Source organism: Salvia hispanica, chromosome 1 (assembly GCF_023119035.1).
Source record: "Salvia hispanica cultivar TCC Black 2014 chromosome 1, UniMelb_Shisp_WGS_1.0, whole genome shotgun sequence".
NCBI classification, from domain to species: domain Eukaryota; kingdom Viridiplantae; phylum Streptophyta; class Magnoliopsida; order Lamiales; family Lamiaceae; genus Salvia; species Salvia hispanica.
The window spans coordinates 2,155,516-2,176,209 of NC_062965.1; the positions used below are offsets into that span (position 1 = coordinate 2,155,516).

The 20,694-nt window shown below is 35.9% G+C and overlaps 3 protein-coding genes and 1 long non-coding RNA gene across 7 annotated transcripts; 3 read left to right on the forward strand and 1 right to left on the reverse strand.

The window, feature by feature from the left end:
• Positions 1-2,874: 2,874 nt before the first annotated feature.
• LOC125213102 lies at positions 2,875-5,329 on the forward strand. The gene is made up of 3 exons (XM_048113464.1): positions 2,875-2,878; positions 3,522-4,267; positions 4,854-5,329. Exons 1-3 carry the CDS (start codon positions 2,875-2,877, stop codon positions 5,166-5,168), a joined length of 1,065 nt encoding a protein of 354 aa, XP_047969421.1. The 3' UTR covers positions 5,169-5,329.
• A 6,713-nt stretch (positions 5,330-12,042) lies between these two features.
• On the forward strand, positions 12,043-13,227 carry LOC125201155. Its single transcript, XR_007172845.1, has 3 exons — positions 12,043-12,103; positions 12,194-12,275; positions 12,758-13,227. It is a non-coding gene; the product is annotated as an uncharacterized LOC125201155 (long non-coding RNA).
• Positions 13,228-14,759: 1,532 nt separating this feature from the next.
• LOC125213811 (putative F-box/FBD/LRR-repeat protein At5g62970) lies at positions 14,760-16,410 on the forward strand (the record flags this gene model as incomplete). The annotated part of the gene is made up of 3 exons (XM_048114556.1): positions 14,760-15,539; positions 15,623-15,766; positions 16,099-16,410. Coding segments are annotated over 3 exons (1,236 nt in total), but the record flags the coding sequence as incomplete, so codon positions are not given.
• A 340-nt stretch (positions 16,411-16,750) lies between these two features.
• Positions 16,751-19,917, reverse strand: LOC125202084 (probable zinc metalloprotease EGY2, chloroplastic). 4 transcript variants are annotated; one of them, XM_048100409.1, is made up of 13 exons: positions 19,621-19,917; positions 19,481-19,541; positions 19,324-19,398; positions 19,153-19,248; positions 18,964-19,014; positions 18,765-18,872; positions 18,616-18,690; positions 18,420-18,525; positions 18,220-18,313; positions 17,793-17,946; positions 17,430-17,637; positions 17,182-17,342; positions 16,751-17,110 (listed from the first exon to the last, which is right to left on the reverse strand). In XM_048100409.1, exons 1-13 carry the CDS (start codon positions 19,746-19,748, stop codon positions 16,862-16,864), a joined length of 1,566 nt encoding a protein of 521 aa, XP_047956366.1. In that variant the 5' UTR covers positions 19,749-19,917; the 3' UTR covers positions 16,751-16,861. The 4 variants fall into 4 exon arrangements, with proteins under 4 accessions (XP_047956366.1, XP_047956365.1, XP_047956368.1 ...); XM_048100408.1 differs by having other exon boundaries at positions 18,765-18,875; positions 19,621-19,916; XM_048100411.1 differs by having other exon boundaries at positions 18,972-19,014; positions 19,621-19,694.
• Between the last annotated feature and the right edge of the window lie 777 nt (positions 19,918-20,694).

Here is a 20,694-nt window from a genome sequence, read left to right on the forward strand (position 1 = left end):
AATTCAATGCTTGTAGTCCTCGTGGAAACATTTACATGTGTTAAAACATCTCCTTTGCAATATCAAATAAATAAAGTAGTGGATAAAATAAAATAAAAACTACACATAGTAAATATTTATTTAATCCAATGAATAGTGTATGAACTCAAAATACAATAATCAAGAAATATGAAAACTCAATTGGAAAATTAGGACAATATAAGAATAAAATTATTATTTTTTTATTTTGTTTAATTGCCCATGATACGAGTACCGACCAAAAAAGATAATACTATACCAACTTTTATCAACAAAAATTTGACTCATCAATTTAATTGGTCGGTTCACCACTTACCTAACTGATGAATTAAACGTGTTGAATTATATAGCCTTTATTTTTTACATTCAGAATTTTACACGCTAAATATAGTTTATACTATAGCATGAATATCTGGATAATTTTAGTACGTAGTTTTAATTTTGATTTATTTTGTATATAGCGTGAAACATGAAGAAAAATCTATAGAAAACAATGTTGTCGGACCACCGATGTAGTCGGAATTGCACCTGAAAGTTAGTGTAACAATGTTGACTTTCACATGTGATTTCGACCCCACCTATGGTCCAATAATGATAGTTGCACCTGAAAGTTAGTGCAACAATGTTGACTTTCACATATTTCGACCTCGCATATGGTCCGATAATAATAGTCTCCTCGTTGCTAGAAATGTTATTACTAGTATTGAATACAATACATTAGGCTCTAATTTCATAATTTTGATTAAAAACTTGTAGTGTGTATATCATAATTTAAGCCCATGATTGCGACTAAATAAATAATTCTCTAAATTGAATCTATAAATTAAAATTTACTAAAGTTTCATGCTAAAATTTATATCGTAACTAGTGTTTGGCATCGAAGTAACTACATACGCTCTCTCGGTAATCATTGTTATCTACATTAGAAAAATTATACTATCAGCTGCCTAATTTAATTTTTTTTATCATGGTATGTAATATGTTACATACATGGTGATCAAAATTAATTCGTTTGGCAGTCACTAAATATCTCATATTATTCATTATTAAATATTTCATTTTACTATTTTTAAAATAAATAACACATTCTGCTAATTCATCCTATTCACATTTTATTAAGAATAATATAAAAGTATGAGTCAGATATGATTAAAATTTTACATTTATTAGTATTTACAATTTTTTTTCAAATTTGTGCTAGATCAAAATTGGACGGAGGAGAAAGTATTTAATTTCAATACACTAATTTCTGATAAATTAATATGGCAAACTATTTTCTACGGCTGTTTGCACCGGCCACTTATTACAAATGTGACACTTTTTTTTCATGTCTTTTTGTAGATGTGTAGTCTGTGTAGATACTAGGTAGTACATGTCTATTCACTAGCTAGATGCCTATTCTCGAAGCTAAATTAGACCCACTTTTGGTAGTTCTAATTACAATTATCTTATAAACATATTGATTTTAAGTCCTAAATCATGCCATTATATTGATTATAATAATACACTACTACTACTAATTAGTAATTAACTCAGTAGTACAGAATTTTGAGTCAGTCTAATGCGTTTTTCGTCTGGGCCTAGCAGGCCGGGCCTGTGTTAGACTATTGGAAAGCCCACTATTACATTTTCAAATATATAAGGATAAATTGCTGTGACAATGAGGATATGGTTAGTCAATATCCAAATCTCCCCAAATAAGTGGAGTAATTTTCAAGTGCAAGTTCTAATAAAAAAAAATATAAATTTAGGATAAAATTAGCTCACACTATTAATACTACATAGGTAAGTTACTGTCGCTTGCTCAAAATTAATATGTTTGTGATATAGTTTTAAATTGAACTGCCTCAATATTACTTGAGATTGTTGATTTATTTGACCACTGATCGAGTCGAAATATTTAAGGTTCATAATGTGTCATAAAAGTGCTTATAGTAGTAGTAGTTAAAGTGTTCCATACCTTGTGTATAGATTAATGACTCAAAACACTCCTAGGTACTGCTAGGTACTCAATGCTGCTAATTTTTATTCCATCGATTCAATGAGCGAATCAGACCTAAATAAACATCAGTTTTCACAGTCGAATGGTCGAACTAACCGATTCAATCTGATTTTTAAAACATTATGTAAAAGTAATATTCATAGACCAAGACTAATCATACATGTCATTGTAAAGATCAATCAGAAGATTAAGTAATGATCTTTATGTACTAGTGGAACAACATTTGTACATCTCAAATTTATCTATTTTATCAAACGAAACATCATCATTTATTATAAAGATAATCCTTAAGAAACTTTGATTTATACATACCAAATGTCGCCGATTTTTTTCCTTACATTTTTTAAGTTTACTCATTACTTATATACCGATTGAAGTTGTTTCCAATTATCCCTTTTCAACCTGAGAAATGAAAAAATAATGATAAATCGTGTTCAGACAAAAATATGAAAAAAGGGAAAAGCAAAATAAGTACATCATCATTTTTCTCTTTTCAGATGATAGTTCGAGTAAAAAAATCATATGATTAAGGGACAGCATCCCTTAATCCTGGCAGCAGCATAACTTCCACTTACAAATTGCAAGAACTTAAATAATTATCTGGGAAAAGAAATAAAAAATATTTAAAAAATACACTGTAGTAGATAATTTTGAAATGCTGCTACAATTTAGGACAACAGGAATGGAACAAATGGTTATGGTCTTGTTGGAAAAATATTAAATTAGGCGATAGTGCATCTCACATGCTTAAACTGATTCTATCAGCTTCAAAATAATTCAATTAATTAGTTACCGTTTGTTTAAATAGAAATATTTAGTAGTATTAGTGAAGATTAAAGAAATAAATTATGGGCATGGGTATATGGATATATGAGGAAAATGTAATTAGAGGCGTGGAATTGGAATTGGAGCCTTTCAATTCCAAATCCAGTGTTTGGTATTACAAAAATATTTGGAGAAATTGAATTGCAATTCCAAATCTTTCCATTCCACAATTTGAATTTCATATCAAAAGTAGAATATTGGAATTCCAAATAGTTATAAAATTAAATATTTTCACTATATATCCACAGTACATACTTCACACGCTGCATGCTACACACATTTCACACATACTACATATATTTCACACACTACACATATTTCACACACTACACACATTTTCACACACACTACACATATTTCACACACTACACAAATTTCACACACACACTATACAAAATTTCATGCATTTCACACACTACACACTACACATATCTCACACACACTACACGCTACAGTGTGTGCATATTGTGTGCAGTGTTTGTATTTTGTGCAGTGTGTATTTTGTGTGTATTTTGTTTATAGTGTGTATATTTTGTGTAAGCGTGTGTAGAGTGTGCAGTGTGTATTTTGTGTGTATAGTAAGTGTATTTTGTGTAGAGTGTGTGTGAGTGTGTATTTTGTGTATATTGTGTGTGCACAAATTCTTCAAATTCAATTCCATATCAATTACTTCTAGCAAACGGAGTCTTAGATTATTGGTATTACTTTTTCTTTTTTCTTTCTTCATCTTCATCATCCCACCACCACCCTTCCTTCACCGCCACCGCCGCGCCCCCTCCCACCCCCTCCTTCTCCTCCGACCTCCCCTCCTCCACCTCCTCCGACCTCCTCTCCACTCTCCTCCACCGCCTCCCCCCCTCCCTCTCCCTCCCCACCACCTCCACCCCTCCCTCCATCCCCCTCTCCGCCCTCTCCCCCTCCACTCTCCTCCCCGCCGCCACCCAATTCGGCTTCTTCCACCTCACCCACCTCCCCATCCCCTCCGATCTCCCCCTCTCCGCCGAATCCGCCGCCCTCTCCCTCCTCTCCCTCCCCCTCCCCCAAAAGCACCTCCTCTTCCCCTCCAATTGGCCGCTCGGCCACGAAATCGACGACGACGACGACGACGGCAGCGAATCCCTCTGCCTCGACCCCTCCCTCTCCGAGTTCCGCGACTTTGCCGCGGAACTAGAGAGACTGGGAGTCAAGGTTCTAGAAGAGCTGGCCTCCGCGGTCGGGTTCGATAACCCGACCCGGGATCAGCTCTCCTCGCTACTCTGGATATCCGGTGGAGCGAGGAAACCGGGTCGGGTCTACCCGTATGCGGTCGGGTTGCAATACCAGATTACGACCCGGAAACAGACTCTGCTGACGGATTCGGGTCGGGTCACGGTTTCCGGGCTGGCGGGTTCTGTTTTAGTCACTCTTGGCGACATTGCTCAGGTCAGATTTTAATTAATTACTACATTTTTTTAGCACTTTGATTAATAATTAATTGAATGCTGAAATGAGATAAATTATATGGAATGGACCGAAATGGAAAACTGAGATGAATTATCTGGGATCGAGGGAGTAGAATGAAAGAAACGAAAATAGTAGTAGTAGTTTTGATTACATACACATTATTATGGAAAATAATATGTTTCGAAAAGAACATCCAATTCTAGTAGGTGTGCTGTCACTATTTATATTATTGTTGTTTTTTTTGAAAAATCTTTAAATTGTTAGCTGTGAATCACTAAATTATATAATGTGATTAGACATATGTTAAGAGGTTTGTGTTAAAATGACAACCCCTTTTAAAGTGACACCGTGACACCACTTATACAGTAATATTATAAATGTTGCACAGCAATATTCAATACGCATTGCTGTCTAGTGTGTCGGATATTGCTGGACAAGAAAAATTGTTGTATAAAGAACAACAAATTGCTGGCCGTCTTTTTCAGATTATTTATTTATTTATTTTGCCACGTGGCAGCTTATTATTCGTCTACGTACACATTATGAGAATTGAATATTGGAATAGGTTTGGAGCAATGGAAAGCTAAAGAAAGTGAGAGGAAGGCCTTTCCCTTGTTCATTTGATGAGAACCCTAATAATGATCCGTGCATAAACATGTCTTTGCTTATCACCCTTCCCGCGGAGAGCATCGTTCGCCCCCTCCTTCCCAACTTGATCGGTGGTGATGATGACGATGATGACAACGGTGAAGGTGATGCCACAAACAAGAAGGAAGGAGAGAAAAGATTGTTCAACTCATTTAGTTTGGAAGATTATGCATGGAGAATTTATCACCAGCCTCTCCTATTCAAAGACCCCCTTCTTAGATATCGCGCTTGATCTCATCATCGAGGGTCTTTTGAGCTTGCCTCTAGTTCGATTTTGCAAATGATATGTTAATTACTTTAATCTCGTGGGTTATTTTTCTCGATTTTGAAATTGGTGAGCAACTTATTGAACAAGATTTTTTTCAATTTATTCTTTGAATGTTGATGTACAAATCGTTTGAATGCAAGTTTTTACAAAAAATAGATGTCTCCTCTTCATATCTCTGATGCTTCGATCCATGTCGAATGCACCTTTGGGCTGTGATTACACGTCTCATTTTAGTCTGTCGGCTAATTTTCTAATGTCTCTCGTTCCAATTTTACTATATATGGTAAGTAATCTCTATATTTTGTTAACAAGAATGCTATTTTATTTTTAAAAATTCAGTTTAATGTAAATCGATTATATTTTAATTATACTTTATGTTTGTTCTCTAAATATATGTAAATATGATTTATATTGAGTAAATAAGATTTAATCGTGTAATATCATGATTTAATAATGTAAATTAGGTTATTATCATGTAAATTGATTTTTTTAATAATGTAAATCAAGTTTATAATTGTGTAAGTACAAGTTTAGTTTAATTGTGTAAGTACAAGTTTAGTATTGTTGTATTAGGTTCAGGTCATTATCGTTTGTTATCTTGTCGTGTGAATCAATATTATATCTTGTCGTTAAAAGTTCGTGTCGTGTGCTGGGAGTATTCGAATTGAAGGTAGCAGATCGAGTTCGTGTTTGAATTGAAATTTTTCTTAACAGACCGAGTTCGAATGAGACCCTCCACATGATTTGTCACCCCTAATTTGTTCTTCCCATAATGTAAATGAGGTGGTGAAATACCCACATAATATCAGCCAAAATACCTAAACAATTAATGTATATTCGATCAACAAATAAATTGATCGATAACTAATACCATTAATCTAATTGAGTAGTTACCATAAATAAGAAAATTAACTGATAAATAAGTGAATCGATAACTAATAGCCATAATTCCATCAAATTAGAGCATGAAATATATATTTTGTTGTATAGATTTTAGTGGTGATACAATAAATAATTTTCGAATACAATTGTAATAAATTATAATAATGGGCTGCTAATAATTTATAAATTTCACTATTATATCATTAATTTTTCTTTAATGCCTATTTATCTCCAAATTTTCTGCCCAATTTCTCTCTTAATTGGCCTTCAAAAATTAAATCAATCTGGGGCTAAATTTTTAAAAAATGTTTTATATTCTTAAACTGATTTTAAAAAGCCAGTCGCAGCCCGCCACGTTAGTTCTACTTATTAATTTTTCAAATTAATAAAATAATAATATTACAAATTTTGTATCAAATATTAGTAGTATTTTTATAGGTATAATAGGAAAATAGAAGAATAACTTATTTTGTTAAAACACTCATTATGAAAACCACCAAAAGTTTAGAACCATGTTTGAAACACTCATTATAGGTACTATATATAAATTGAAGTTTAGTCAAATTTTAGAACCATGTTTGAAATCAAAGGATTTTCTCATTATTAAAAAATAGGAAAATAGAAGAATAACTTATTTTGTTAAAACACTCATTATGAAAACCACCAAAAGACAACATTTAGTACTCCCTACCGTCCCTAACATGTTCCATGTTTGACCGGTGCACGTTTTAAGAAATTGTACTTATAACTCTGTGAAGAAAAGTTAATTTTATCAGTGGATTACCGGATGATCTTCTTGTTCCGATTTTATCGCGTTTAACGCTCAAGGAAGCGGCCACTACTAGCGTTTTATCGAGACGATGGCGCTATTTATGGACTAATGTAGCTAGAGTACATTTTGATGCTGATGACAAACTGGCCAGCATTGTTTATAGGACAAAGTACATCAATAGGTTGAAGCGTGTGGTGAGGCGACACAGAAGGCCGACAAAGTACGTTGATTGGGTGAACGGTGTGCTGAGGCAACATAGCGGGCCGGCCCTGGAGTTTAAGATTTGTTTCAATCTGGATAAGAGGTGGAGTGATGCAATTGACGATTGGGTAAACATTGCTATTGCAAAGGGAGTTCAAAGTCTTGAGTTGGACTTGTTGGGAGGCGAGGAGATTTGGCCCACGGACAACTACTATAGTTTCCCGTGCAAGGTATGAGTTATATGATTGACTTGCTTATTTTCAGGAAAATGCAGAGATTTTCTCCTTCCCTGTTTTGCCCAACCTTAAAATGCTAACTCTAAACGTCGGAGCATGGGACGATGATAGTCTTCTGGAGTTCGCTTACTTCGTAAAATCGTGCCCTAATTTGAATATAGTTGAATTTCGGGTATGAATATGAACTTAATACTGGAAATGTTTAGCTCATGATTTTGGTGTTATTTATTTGTTCCTTTGTGGTTTGTGTTATGATAAACATGATTTTGGTGTTATTTATTTGTTCCTTTGTGGTTTGTGTTATGATCCTGTAAGTGTTAGGATCGTCGATTGCAACATTAGTTTGATATTGTCCGCTATGCAGTTGATGTGGCCGTCACTCATCTCATGCTCAAACCAACCGGACAGAAGAAGAGAAATGGTGCGAGTACCCAAATGTGCCCACGAGCACCTGAAAGTAGTAGTCATTCGTGGGTACAATGGTCGTACAAGTGATGCTGAACTCGCCATGTACTTCGTTGAAAAAGATGTTGCTGCTCTGCAGATGATCAAGATTGATCCTCGCAACCTAATTCGAGATATATCATCTCGGGGGGTTGCAGAGATCAAGCGCCAAGAAACTGCTCGAAGACATGCTAGGGACCACATCGAATCGAAAATACCTCCTCAAATCAAATTAGTAATCCGTTAATCCCTCTCTATACACACACACACATGTTTGCACACATCTTTTGATACATTGTTGGTAATGAACTTTATAAGCTTGTGCATTTGCCAATATACAATTGTTTCCTACATATATACTGCTACTACTTGTTTTATTTTGTAGAGTAACTTCTTTTTGACAAAAGTTCTATATACGCCTATTAACATTACCATGTAATAATGTTTTACTACTTTTTTGACGAACTCGTGTTACAAGTACAACTCATTTTCATGCACAATGGCAAAAATTTATTTGACTTTTTAAGCACACTCATGTAGGGGAGCATTAGGATGCTATCATAGTTAGAGCGATAATGTACCACCAATCTCGCGCTGCCATGTGGCACGCTATCCAGCAATATCGTAGTTAAACTTTTTAGATAGATTTCTATAGATTGCATGATAGTACTACGTGGATTGCAGTATAAAGTGTTGAGTATTGCATTATTGTCTATAATGCAAAATAACAGTATAAAAAACAATATGTCTCTATATATACTGCAACTGAAACATTTTATGCCTATACTGCAATACTCAACAATCTACACTGCAATCCACCTATTACTATCATGCGATCTATAAACGCATATTAATTGAATATTGTTGGACACTCTATTGTTGCTGAATAACGTGCCATGTGGCAGCACGTAATTGGTAGTACATTGTCACTTTAAAGAAGGATTATCATCTTAACATAATCACACTCATGTAGGGGTGCGTTAAAATGACAACACCTCTTAAAGTGACACCATGACACCACATATCCAGCAATATTATAAATGTTACACAACAATCTATAGATTGTTGTATAGCGTGTTGGATATTGTTGGCCGAGAAAAATTGATGTATACAGTGTTGTATATTGCTGGCCGAGAATTTTACACTTGAGCATTTTTTATTATTGCCACATGCAGTGGCAGATCTAGACCCTGGAAATGGCGGGGGCAGAATTTAATTATTTAAATATTAATAAAGAAAAACACATGCAGGGCTGAGTATTTTGAAATACCTAGTGGACTCGTGCCAAAACATTTTATTTAATAAGTTATGCCACCCTCACCATAGTGAACTCGAGTTTTAAGCAGCTATAAACGAATATCACGAGTATCACAAAAATAATTTCTTAGACTGGTCAGTCAAACAAATTCCCCACTTTTCTCATCAATAATCACAATCACAATCACAATCTTTCCATGGTGCGACGAAAGTGTGGCCACACTTTTCGCCCACGAGACCGGCCGACTAGCAAGGACGGCTCCCGATCCCACTGTGTACACAGCCTGGTAGGGTTTGCGGCCCATACTCAGACCCGAATTCGTTTACGCATAGCCACTGTAGCCTAATGGAGCGTACTCACAAACTAGGCATCAGACATACAATCTCATCAAAACAATCACAGGCATGGCATAACGTTTCAAACCACCCTTATAACACCAATTAATATTTTGACAAAAATAAAGGAGTTTAGTGAAATGCATGAGGGTTCAAGAATACCGGTTAATTGGTTAGATGAAGAAGAATTAATATAAGAATACCTTTTTGAGAAAAACGAACGGTAGAAACGAAGTAAAGACTTGGTTCTTCAAAAATCTTGAGGCTCAAACTCTATTTATTCTCAAAGGATGGAGGATTATTGGAGAAAGGTAGAAGAAAATTGAGGGAGTGTGAAGAGAGGGAGAGGCCGAGAGTTTGGGGGTGGCGGGGCGAAAATTTGTGATGGCTAGGGTTAGGTTTTTGGCTTCTTATTTATAGAGTTCAATAAGATCTTTATAACATTTTGGGAAGATTTGATTCTACACAATTAAATAAGAAATAAATATTGTGGAGTAGGGAAAAAGAAATAAAAAGTGAGGTAGGGTTTCAAGGCATGGAGATTTCGAAAATTATGGCTCTTCTTTAGCCAAGATTTCGTTTGGTATATTTTCCGGAGTAGAATAAAATATCACGGAGCAAAATAAAAATAAGAATCCTCCCAATAAATAGGAAAATAGGCGTGTAGTATGGGTAACAAATAAGGAATGGATTTTGAATATTAACTAAAATAAGATATGGCAAGATCTTTTGAGGTATGGAAAGATTTGGTAGAATATTTAAATTTTAGGTATGGAAGGAAATCAAATAAGGTATCAATTAAACAAGTAAAATAATACTTCCTTCCCAACATTGGTGATTTTCGAAAATCACCATGGAGTAAGGGGGGACTACATTGTTTTGATGGTTATAATATTAATTATAACAGCTTATTTTTTAAATTTTTAAATAAACAGAAATTTATAGCTACTTGCAGTTAATAATATTAATGTGGCTCTAAGTCTTCAACAGCCGCATAGAGCCATTTATGCACGACCTCAAATTTAAAATTGGAACTTTCTTATTTGCTACGTCATTGTTTATTTAAAAATAATTTTTGCAAAAAAAAAAAAAAAATTGTCTATAGCTTTTAACGGTACAAATAAATAAATAAATAAATAAGGTACAACCATATTAAGTGTAGTACATACCAAAATTTGTCGGTTCCATGTTGCAAAGTTAATTACAAATAAAAATAAAAATAAAAATACATCAAAGTGGACTGGTATATTCCAATCTATCCTTTTTGATGAAATATTCGGTATTCCAATCTATCCTTAAGTCGGTAATTCACTAAATTTGCTTTGGATTTCAATTGACAAATAATGACAATACCTCATGCTCATCCTTCAAATGACCGATCAGTAAACACTTAATTAATTAGATAAGCCTAAGTCATCGAAGTGCATAAACCTAAATGAAAACTAGTAAATGTCTCTGCCAAATTTCAACTCAAAGGCCACTAGTGAATAGACACGTCCCACATTAGTTAGAATACAATTTCCACATTAATTAAAGTAACAACTAATTAAATTGATCACCCCCAAAACCCCAATTAGTTAATCAATAAATGGAAAATGTCTGATTAAGATGCAACCGACACTAATTCTCATATTCTTGAAACTCTTCCATCTCCATAATCAAGATTTAATGAATCTAGAAACGTAATTACTCCCTATGTCCGCAAATAGGAGTCCCAGTTGAGTTGGGTGCGGGTTTTAAGAAAAGTTTGAGTGTAATAATTAAAGTGTGTGATAGTGGAATGTGGGACCCATTAATATTATTATTTGCAATCAAAGTGGATTAAAATTAATTGCAGCTTCTAAATTAAGGGAAAAGTGGAGTCATTTTTATACTCCCAAGATAAAATGTCTAACCGGGACTCCTAATGGCGGACGGATGAAAATGGCCAACCGGGACTCCTATTCGCGGACGAAGGGAGTAATAATTAAGAGAAGTTTCGTGGCTGCCCATGTGGTGTACATATCAAAAACCGAGTGAATAGTGAGTTCTTTATATTCTACTCCTATTATAGATTATTGGATAGGTATGACTAATTTATTATAACTATATACTCCCTCCGTCCCGCTTTAGCAGTCTCATTGACTTTTCTGCACTCGTTTTATAAAAATGATAATAAATAGTTAAAGTAGAGAAATAATAAAGTAAAAAATAGAATAATATAGATAATATCATTTTTACAAAACGAGTGTTGAAAAGTCAATGGGACTGCTAAAGCGGGACGGAGGGAGTATTAAAAAAAAGTAGAAAATTTTGCATCAAAGTAAAAAAAAATCTTTCGAGGCCCAAAACAATTATTTTCTTATGATTTTTTTTTTATTTGTAATTTTTTAAAAAAAGGGGTTCCAAACTTACAACTCCATTTCACCAAACCTTTTAACAGTTTTCAATTGAAAGGAATTAGAATTAGTTTGATAATTATGAATGAAGTGTATTTACTTCATTAAAGGAAGGTAAGAAGTTTCTATCAAAGCCACAGCACATGCAAACACAGTGTAAATAGTCATGAGCAATTTAGGCTCCTCTTTTACTTGCAATTTTTTGTGAGAGAATTTGAAGATTTCATTAATTTCAACACCTTCCGAATAATAGACGTGTCATTATATCATTCTTTTTTCAATTCATTCCTCTTCCTATAATTACTTCTCTCACCAAAGGTCTCTTTCTCTCTCTCATCAATTTTGCTCACAATAATTGTATCAAGACATTCATAGCTATCCATGGCTGAGAAGGTAATATCCAAATTTTCTTGATCATGCATGTAGAATTGAAATTTTGGAAATTTACTTTTGATTAATTGAGTTATGGATGAAATGAAATAGGTGACGATCATGGTGCTCAAGGTTGATCTCCAATGTCCTTGCTGCTTCAAGAAAGTCAAGAAAATTATCTGCGAATTTCCCTGTGAGTAGTTTTTATCCACCCGAACTCACATTAGTACGAGAAGTCATCAAATTATGCTGCAAACGTGCAAAAGTCATCAAAAGCATCGAAATCGTTGACCCTCTCAAGCCTGAGAAGGCCGAGAAGCCCAAGCCCATAGAGCCCAAAAAGCCCAAGCCCAAGCCCATAGAGCGTATACATTTCCATTTTATTATTATATATACAAATAAGCATAGTCTACACTGTACGTACCCAACCGTTTCACACTTTAAATATCTGTTTATTTGGAAAAACGAATAAGCATATACAATTATTTGCTGTCATTTGTACTAATAGAAGTTGTTTTTATCTGCAACTTTGATAGTCTAATAATTGATTAGTCTTCTCTATAATCCACCACACGAGATAATGCATCATCATCGTATACCTACTATGCTATTCACTATTTCAATTATTTTTTTTTAAATTGCTAAGTTGATTAATTTTTTTTTGTTGGAGAAAAGAAATTAGTGACCAGGTGTACAAGAAGAAGGAAAACGAGATAGAAATAACTGTTGTATGTTGCAATCCGGAGAAAATTCAAGACAAATTATGCCGCAAAGGTGCAAAAGTCATCAAAAGCATCAAAATCGTTGACCCACCCAAGAACGAGCCCACAAAAACCGACAAGCCCGAAAAGACCAATAAGAAAGTCAAGGTGAGGAGTTGTTGCGGGCCGTGCTCACAAGGATACGGTGGAGGCCCGTGCTACTTCGGACACGGGCCACCACCGCTGCCGATGCCGCAACCATGCTTTGATGGCTACTATGTGTACCGGTGCCATGATAGGCCATGTCACGTGACAAGATGTGACTACTACTTTAGTGAGGAGAATCTTCAAGCATGCTGGATCATGTGATGTCAATAACAGATCCAGAAAATAAAATCCGTGGGGTCGGATAATAAAAATTTAATGTAATACTATAATGTTTAAATAATAATTTTAATCATTGTATTTTAAATAGTCATATTCCAATTTCAGTGAGCGATATTTAATTTCTTAGAATATCCTTTAGAAGCGGAGCAAGGAATTCTACTCAAAAGATGTAAAAATATGCATGAGAAAAATTAGAAGAAATGAGAGGGTGCATTTAAATTTAAATAAATTTTTGAAAATTAATTAAAATAAATACACTATACGTGAAAGTATGAGAGTGTGCATTTGCTCGACCTACAGGGTGGAGTTGAAGCTGCTGTGGGGTCGGAGGCAGAGCTGCAATTGGTCAAAGGTCGATAATAATGTTTTCCGGCAGCGCTCAATCGACCGCCGCTGCATAGAATCAGTGGGTGTAGGTAGTGTCAAGCTATTTCCTAACCTCCAAAAGTTGCAATCAATTGACGAATTTTCCAGCTCGTCTCTTAAAAAGTTGACTATTGTAGGCATTGTGAGCTACAAGCCTTTGGCAAACATCAAATCTTTGGAGAAGTTGATTATAAGAAATTGGAACATATGGGAGTAACAGACTGATCCATTTCACTATAAAGATTTAGGAGTATAAAACTTTTGTTGTTTCTATTTCGATTTTATCTCATTATTTTAGCATTTTAATAAAAATGACCCACCTTATGCTAATAGCAAAAATGTACTTATTATATTAATTTTGAATAATTCTGTCACAATATTACATTGAATAAATAAATATGTCATGTTTTGCCTAAGACGTAAGCACATTACTTGACTTCGGGTAATCCCCGTGCATATGTACCATTCTTTGTTTGTATTATAGTGTTTTAATTCTTTGATGGAAATTAGTGAAAGATATTATAAATTTTAACAATTTTTTAATCTTTTCACATAATTTGTGACGTGGGTGATTTTCCTCACTCATTTCCCACTTTTTTAAATCCAATTTAGGATACTCATATTTAATGTTATATTAGTGTGATACTCCTTCCGTCTCAGATAATTTGATCCAGTATTCCATTTTGGTCCGTTCTGGATAATTTGACCGAGTATTCCATTTTAGTCCGTTCCGGATAATTTGACCCATTTCACTTTTACCATTTTTTTAGTGGATCTCATATTCCACTAACTCATTCCTACTCACATTTTATTATAAAACTAATATATAAAAGTATGACTCACATCCCACTAACTTTTTCAACTCACTTTCTATTACATTTCTTAAAAACCGTGTCTGGTCAAAGTGAGTCGAATTATCCGGGACGGAGGGAGTAATATATTTCCACTAACACCCATTCCTCGTTATCGTCAAGATAGCTAAGCTGGTTACTCCCTCCGTCCCCCGATTAAGAGTCACACTTTTCAATTTCGGTCCGTTCCCCATTAAGAGTCACACTTCCTACTTACTATATTTGGACATCAAAAATACCTTTATTTTTGGCAAAATTTACACAAAATGCCATTATTTTGAATAGTTCTAACAAATTTATTACACACAAAAAGTCAAAGAGATCCCACATTCCACTACCTAACTCCATTTATTGCACATTCAAACATCGCATTTAACGCTCAAGGAAGCCGGTGTTACTAGCGTTTTGTCGAGACGATGGTGCTATTTATGGACTAATGTAGCTAGATTAGACTTTGATGTTGATGACAAACTGGTCAGCATTGCTGCTGATCTCAAACTGAGGATCCCTGAGAGGAAAAAGTACGTTAATTGGGTGAACCGCGTGATGAGGCAACATAGAGGGCCGGCATTGGATCTCGTTAGGATTTGTTTCATTCTGGATAAGAGTTTGAGTGATGTTATTGACAATTGGGTTGAATTCGCTATTGCAAAGAGAGTTCAGAGGCTTGAGTTGGACTTGTTGGGAAACGAGGAGGCTCGTTGTTGGCCCACGTACAACTATTCTTTCCCTTACAATCCCGACATGTTGGCTTGGTTGAAAGGCCTTAAAGCCCTCTCACTTAAATGTGTGAATGTGAGTGAAGAAGCTCTAGATTGTTTCTTGTTGAGGTGTCCAGAGCTGCAGAGTTTTTCCTTACATTCGGCCGAGGGTTTGAGGAGTGTGAAGGTTGATGGCTTCAAGCTTCCGCGGCTTAAGTGCCTCGAGATAAAGTGTTGTCAGGGGATAGAGACGATAGAGATCTCAAACTCGAACATTGTGTCGTTTAGTTATGTGGGTCATGTCATTGATTTAGTTCTCAGCAACGTTCCAATGCTCGTTGATGTCTCGATTATGGAAGGACATTCCGCGCTTCAGACTAATGTGTTTGGACAACTTTCTTGCTGTCTTGATCAGATTGAGATTCTTACATTGGGTATACATCATACTAAAGTGAGTACATGGCATGATTTATCTCTTTAGGGACTTAAAATGAGTGTGAATTATGAATTGTGATTGGCTTCTTTGTTTTCCAGAAGGATGCAGAGAATTTCTCCTTTCCTGCTTTGCCTGGCCTCAAGGAGCTAATTCTAAACGTTGGAGCGTGGGATGACGATAGTCTTCTCGAGTTCGCGTACCTTATAAAGTCATGCCCTAATTTGAAGAGATTTGCAATGAAGGTATGTATTTGGACTTGGTATTGGACATGTTAACTCATGATTTTGGTGTTATGTATTTGTGCATATAAGAAAAGTAGTTTGTTATGATCTTGTAAGTTGATTGCTTTCACTTTGTTCACATATTTTCCTTATTTAGAGGAAAGGCCTAATGCCTATTTATAGTGTGCATAATAAGCTTTCTTGTTGCAAAGTCTTAGTTAGCTCATCATACATGTTTTGGCTTTGTCTTTTTACAATCATGTATGTTTACTATTTGGAAAATGGAACCATTTTTCTTGCTAACTCATAATTCATGTATTTTCCATGTCTCAACACGTGTAACCGTGTTGCAGTTGAGATGGATGTCAATCGTGTCAACCCTGAAACGAACAGAAATGAGGCGAGCACCCAAATGCGCCCACGAGCACCTAAAACTGGTGGAGATTGGTGGGTACTATGGTCGTACAAGTGATGCTGAACTCGCTATCTACTTCGTTGAAAACGCGGTTGCGCTGCAGAAGATCGTGATCGATCCTCGCAACCAAGTTCAACATAGATTGCCTCTGACGGATGCTCAGATCAAGCGCCACGAAACAGCCCGAAAACATGCCCGGGAGCATCTCAAATCGAAAATACCTCCACAACTCGAATTAATAATCCTTTGATCTCGGCATTAGCCTCCGCGAGAAACCCATTTTTGTGCACATTATTTACATTATACGTATAATTTAGCACTATCGTTAATATGGAAACTATAAGTCGTATTAGGTTCGCACTGAACGTGACAACAACGGGTTATGTAAATATTTATCGCTCTTCAAATAAAAAAATTCAAGATACGACAGTCGCACAACGGTGCACACTTAGACAAATGTACATCGGACGGGAGCAGGCGGGACCCACTATATGCCTTCCACTATGGTATTTCCTCATAATTCATAAACAGGGAAGCTTACAAAGAGTTAATAAGACACTTCTTCTCCGATCATTAGGTTGAGATTCGAGTCACATGAAAATCGAAAAAGTATAGGCAAAATTGTGATGCATCTCATTATTCATTTACAAACAACACATTGGATAACCTATGCAGATGCTAAATAAAAGGGTAAAATAAAGCTAAAAATTAAGTAAATCGTCACTAGTAAAAGGGAATGGATATGGCAAGCACACAAGCAGTCCCAACACCAAAACCACAACTCCCAGGGCTTTGTACTTGTCCTCGGGTTCCGTAATCTCCTCTGAAAGCGGAGCAATCGGCCCTCGTTGCAGGAAGAATATCAGCACCACCCAGTAGAACGCCACGTCGCTGAACAATGAGGACAGTCCAAGAAGCACAATGGACGCTGAAGTTAAGCGCGATGAAGCCTGCCAAAAAATTCCAAGATTGTTCAGCTAAGATCAGTAATTGGCACATCAACTGCTAGATTCGTACGCACCTTTCTCCCCCAAAGAGAAAATGCAATCCGTCCTCCATCAAGCTCTCCGGCAGGAATGCTGTTAATGGCATTGATCAGAAGTCCGGCCCATGCCCATAGCACAACTGGATTGACTGAAAGAGGGGTGCGTTCTTTGAGAGCTCCTCCGAGGAGAAGCTTAGCTACGACGTTTCAATCAAGATAGTATCAAAATGATTGATGTATGGAAGTGGTGTTTAATTCGAAAAAGAAAAGCAAATCAAGTTTACCTATTCCCCCAACTAGGAGTGATTCATGAAATACCGATGGATCCACGACTATACCTAGCTGATCAGTGGGTGGTAAAATGAATCCTAAAAGCAGAAGAACAAAGCCTAAAGCAAAGCCAGCTAAAGGACCGGCTGCTGCAACTTTCAAGAGATCTTCACGCTTGCGTACGATATTCAGTATCCTCGTTATAGCTCCATAGGAGCCTATCTGCCATTTGAAGCTCATTAGTTATTTGAAGCATGACTTGTTTTACTGATGAAGTCTAGGGTTATAATATTTCATTTTGTACAGTTTATTCTTTGTAAAATATAAAATAAAGCAGTTTTTTCGATAAAATAAAGATGAAAATCATAATCTCTCACCTGCCAACTAGGGACAAAATATGGCACACCCATCTTAATCCCAGCTTCTTTTGCAACTATAATATGACCGATTTCATGTATGCCTAGAATAAGTGCTGTAACAAGGGCTCCCGGAAGGCCATCCTTCAACAACTCGGCATTTTCAAGTACTGATCTGGAGAAGAAAGATATACTTATGTCAATGGCCAGATGAAAATGAATTTGCAAAGATGAGGGATCGAACTAGACATTCACCCACATTGAAAAAGGAAATTGGCAAGCTAAATCAAGGTGAGGACAATGAAGGATATTGTTGCACAGCTATTTTCATGTTGAAATCTTGGAAATTTCATGGTGATTATTGAAAAAGATTTACAAGAACTAGTGATATAACAAAGAACATCCGCTCTACGAATAGTTGATACACACGGTAAAACAGAAAACTCACAATACATTCGTCTGTAATGCAGGAACATTTCTCAGAAGTAAGGTGAACAGCGTGACCAATCCAAAAGCCCCGGCAGCAAACCACTCGGGAACAGCTGCATTTTAAAACCATGATGCAGAAGCAATCTTGAGATTATCTTTTACCATTTCAACAGAGAAGATTACGAACAATATCTAACACAAGCAGAGCTAACAATTCACCAGTGGTATCCGGTTGCAGTGTCTTCCTAGGTACCACAACCGCGACAGGCTTATCATCCTCGGGATTAATTAGAAGGAACAGTTTATATAGATCTCCAAATTTGTCCTGTACATGATACGCGAATTCACGTAAGAAATAATATGACCGTGTTCAAGAATGTACTTAAACACACATGGTGGATGCTGAATCACCAACTTCCATTCTCGTAGCTATTTTTTCATAACTTTTGGCAGCTTGTCCTCGTAGGTTTCCCTTGAATAACACACCACCCTATAGCAAAGAGATCACAAATCAGGGGTTTTCGATGGCATCGTTGCTACAACCAGATAATCAAAAGAACTTACTTCATAGGGTTCCTGACTGGTTATGAAGAAGGTGTCGAAACCAAAAACCTGATCCTTCAGAATGTCAATTGTTTCCTTCGAAATTCTTATTGACTCATCGAACTCTTGCTGCTGCTCGTATAGAAAAAGGGAAGTAGATTCCATCAGAGTGAGAGGAGAAAGGCATCAACATAACATATAACTACTACATTGTAATCACCTTCAGACCTGGAAGAGGCGAACCACTCGTAATTTGAACTTCATTATCATCCTATAAAATCATCGAATCAACAAAACAATATGCAGAAAAAAAACACCTACATCAAAAGGGCAAAAGGGAGAGCAACAAAATTGGACAACCAATCGAAAAAAATGCTCTAATCGAACAACTAGATAATTCGAAGAGCACCTCACTCTTGACTTGGGCCTCACTGGTTCCATCACTTCCTTCGTTTGCAAACTCTTTCGACTCAAACACGTTCGACTCACCCGATGGATTATCATCCTAAAAAAAGAAACTAGCACATCAACAAACACAAACCAATTTCTTCTTTTTTCAGAAATCAAACTGATCACTAACCACATTCTGAGAATCCTCATTCGCGAGAGACGAATCACTCGACACAAATCCATCCCCACCATGAGAGTTACTTTCCTTCAAAAATCACTTCTCATTTCAACCAAATCTGACCAACCAAAACATGAACATATACACAACGAAAACCACCAACAATTACCTCATCGTTATTACTCACAGGCTCCGTCTTTGCCTCGCTACTTCTCCTAATCACCTTCTTCCTACACCAAAAATCCCCAAATTATAACCTAAATTTCAAAAAAATCAAATCAAAGCCAATAAACACTAATCCAAAAGCACCTCAACAAGCAGCGCGAGCTCAATTTCCATCCCACAGTTCCCGGAGGCGAAAAGCAAACCCGACTGCAAGAATCGCAGCGAGAAACGGGAAGGATGAGACTCCCGCCAAAACTCGCCGATAAGTTCATCACTGCAGAATTTAAAAAAAAAAATTGAAGGAATTTAGCAATCAATTGAACAACGCAGCCATCGGAATCGAGCAATTAGGGTCTGATTATGTGGGAATCGAATCAAAATTGAAGCTTTCGCAGCTGGGAAAGGGAGTTTCTGCTCTTGAGCTGGAAATATCTTATCTACACTACACAAATGAATCAGAACCGACAAATGATTTTTCTAAAAATAATTTATTTTATTCTTGATTATGGGTTCGTTATTTCGGTTAGCATATAAAATCTAATTTGCTTCCCTTCAACGAGTGACATTCGGCCACGTGTCCTTGTTGGTAACCTTATCACTCTTTCTTGAGTTTGAGAATGGATATTATCACTAAATTTTACTCTTTCAAGTTTCATCTATCATTAATATTGACATCTCCTATTTACTTTTCCGGTTATGATTGTCATAGTTTATTTTTATTATTTTTAAGTATACCTCATGGAGTATTTTACTAACGAATATAATTGTAATTTTATTCATAATTATGGGTTCGTTTATTCCACAGGGATGTATTCATATCAAAACTCTAAGTGTAGGTAAAACTCAAAACACTTGCCGTCCATTGGATCTTGTGATCTAACGGTCAGATGAATGTCACATGTCATCTAATAATGTACTCCATCGGTCCCACAAAAGATGTCACACTTGTGGGACGGTACGGAATTTTAGGAGGTTTTGTTTTGTGTGTTAAATGGACAGAGAAAATATAATTTTTATATTCATGTGAGAGACAACTTTTTCTAAAAAGAGAAATGTGACATCTTTTGTGGGACAAACTAAAGTGGAAAGTGTGACATCTTTTGTGGGACGGAGGGAGTAGTTTTTTAGCCTAATAATGTAGTTCGGATAATAATGTAGCATTTTAGTCTAATGATGTACCTTTCCAGTCTAATAATGTACCTTGTCTAATAATATAGA

Excerpts from the sequence above, each read along its gene's own strand:
- LOC125213102 (XM_048113464.1), top strand. Across the intron at positions 4,268-4,853 it reads CTCTTGGCGACATTGCTCAG|GTTTGGAGCAATGGAAAGCT; the intron begins GTCAGATTTTAA and ends ATATTGGAATAG.
- LOC125202084 (XM_048100408.1), bottom strand. The coding sequence starts at position 19,748 with ATGAACTTATCGGCGAGTTTTGGCGGGAGTCTCATCCTTCCCGTTTCT. Across the intron at positions 19,542-19,620 it reads AGCTCGCGCTGCTTGTTGAG|GAAGAAGGTGATTAGGAGAA; the intron begins GTGCTTTTGGAT and ends TTTTTGGTGTAG. Across the intron at positions 19,249-19,323 it reads ATGAGGATTCTCAGAATGTG|GATGATAATCCATCGGGTGA; the intron begins GTTAGTGATCAG and ends TTCTTTTTTTAG.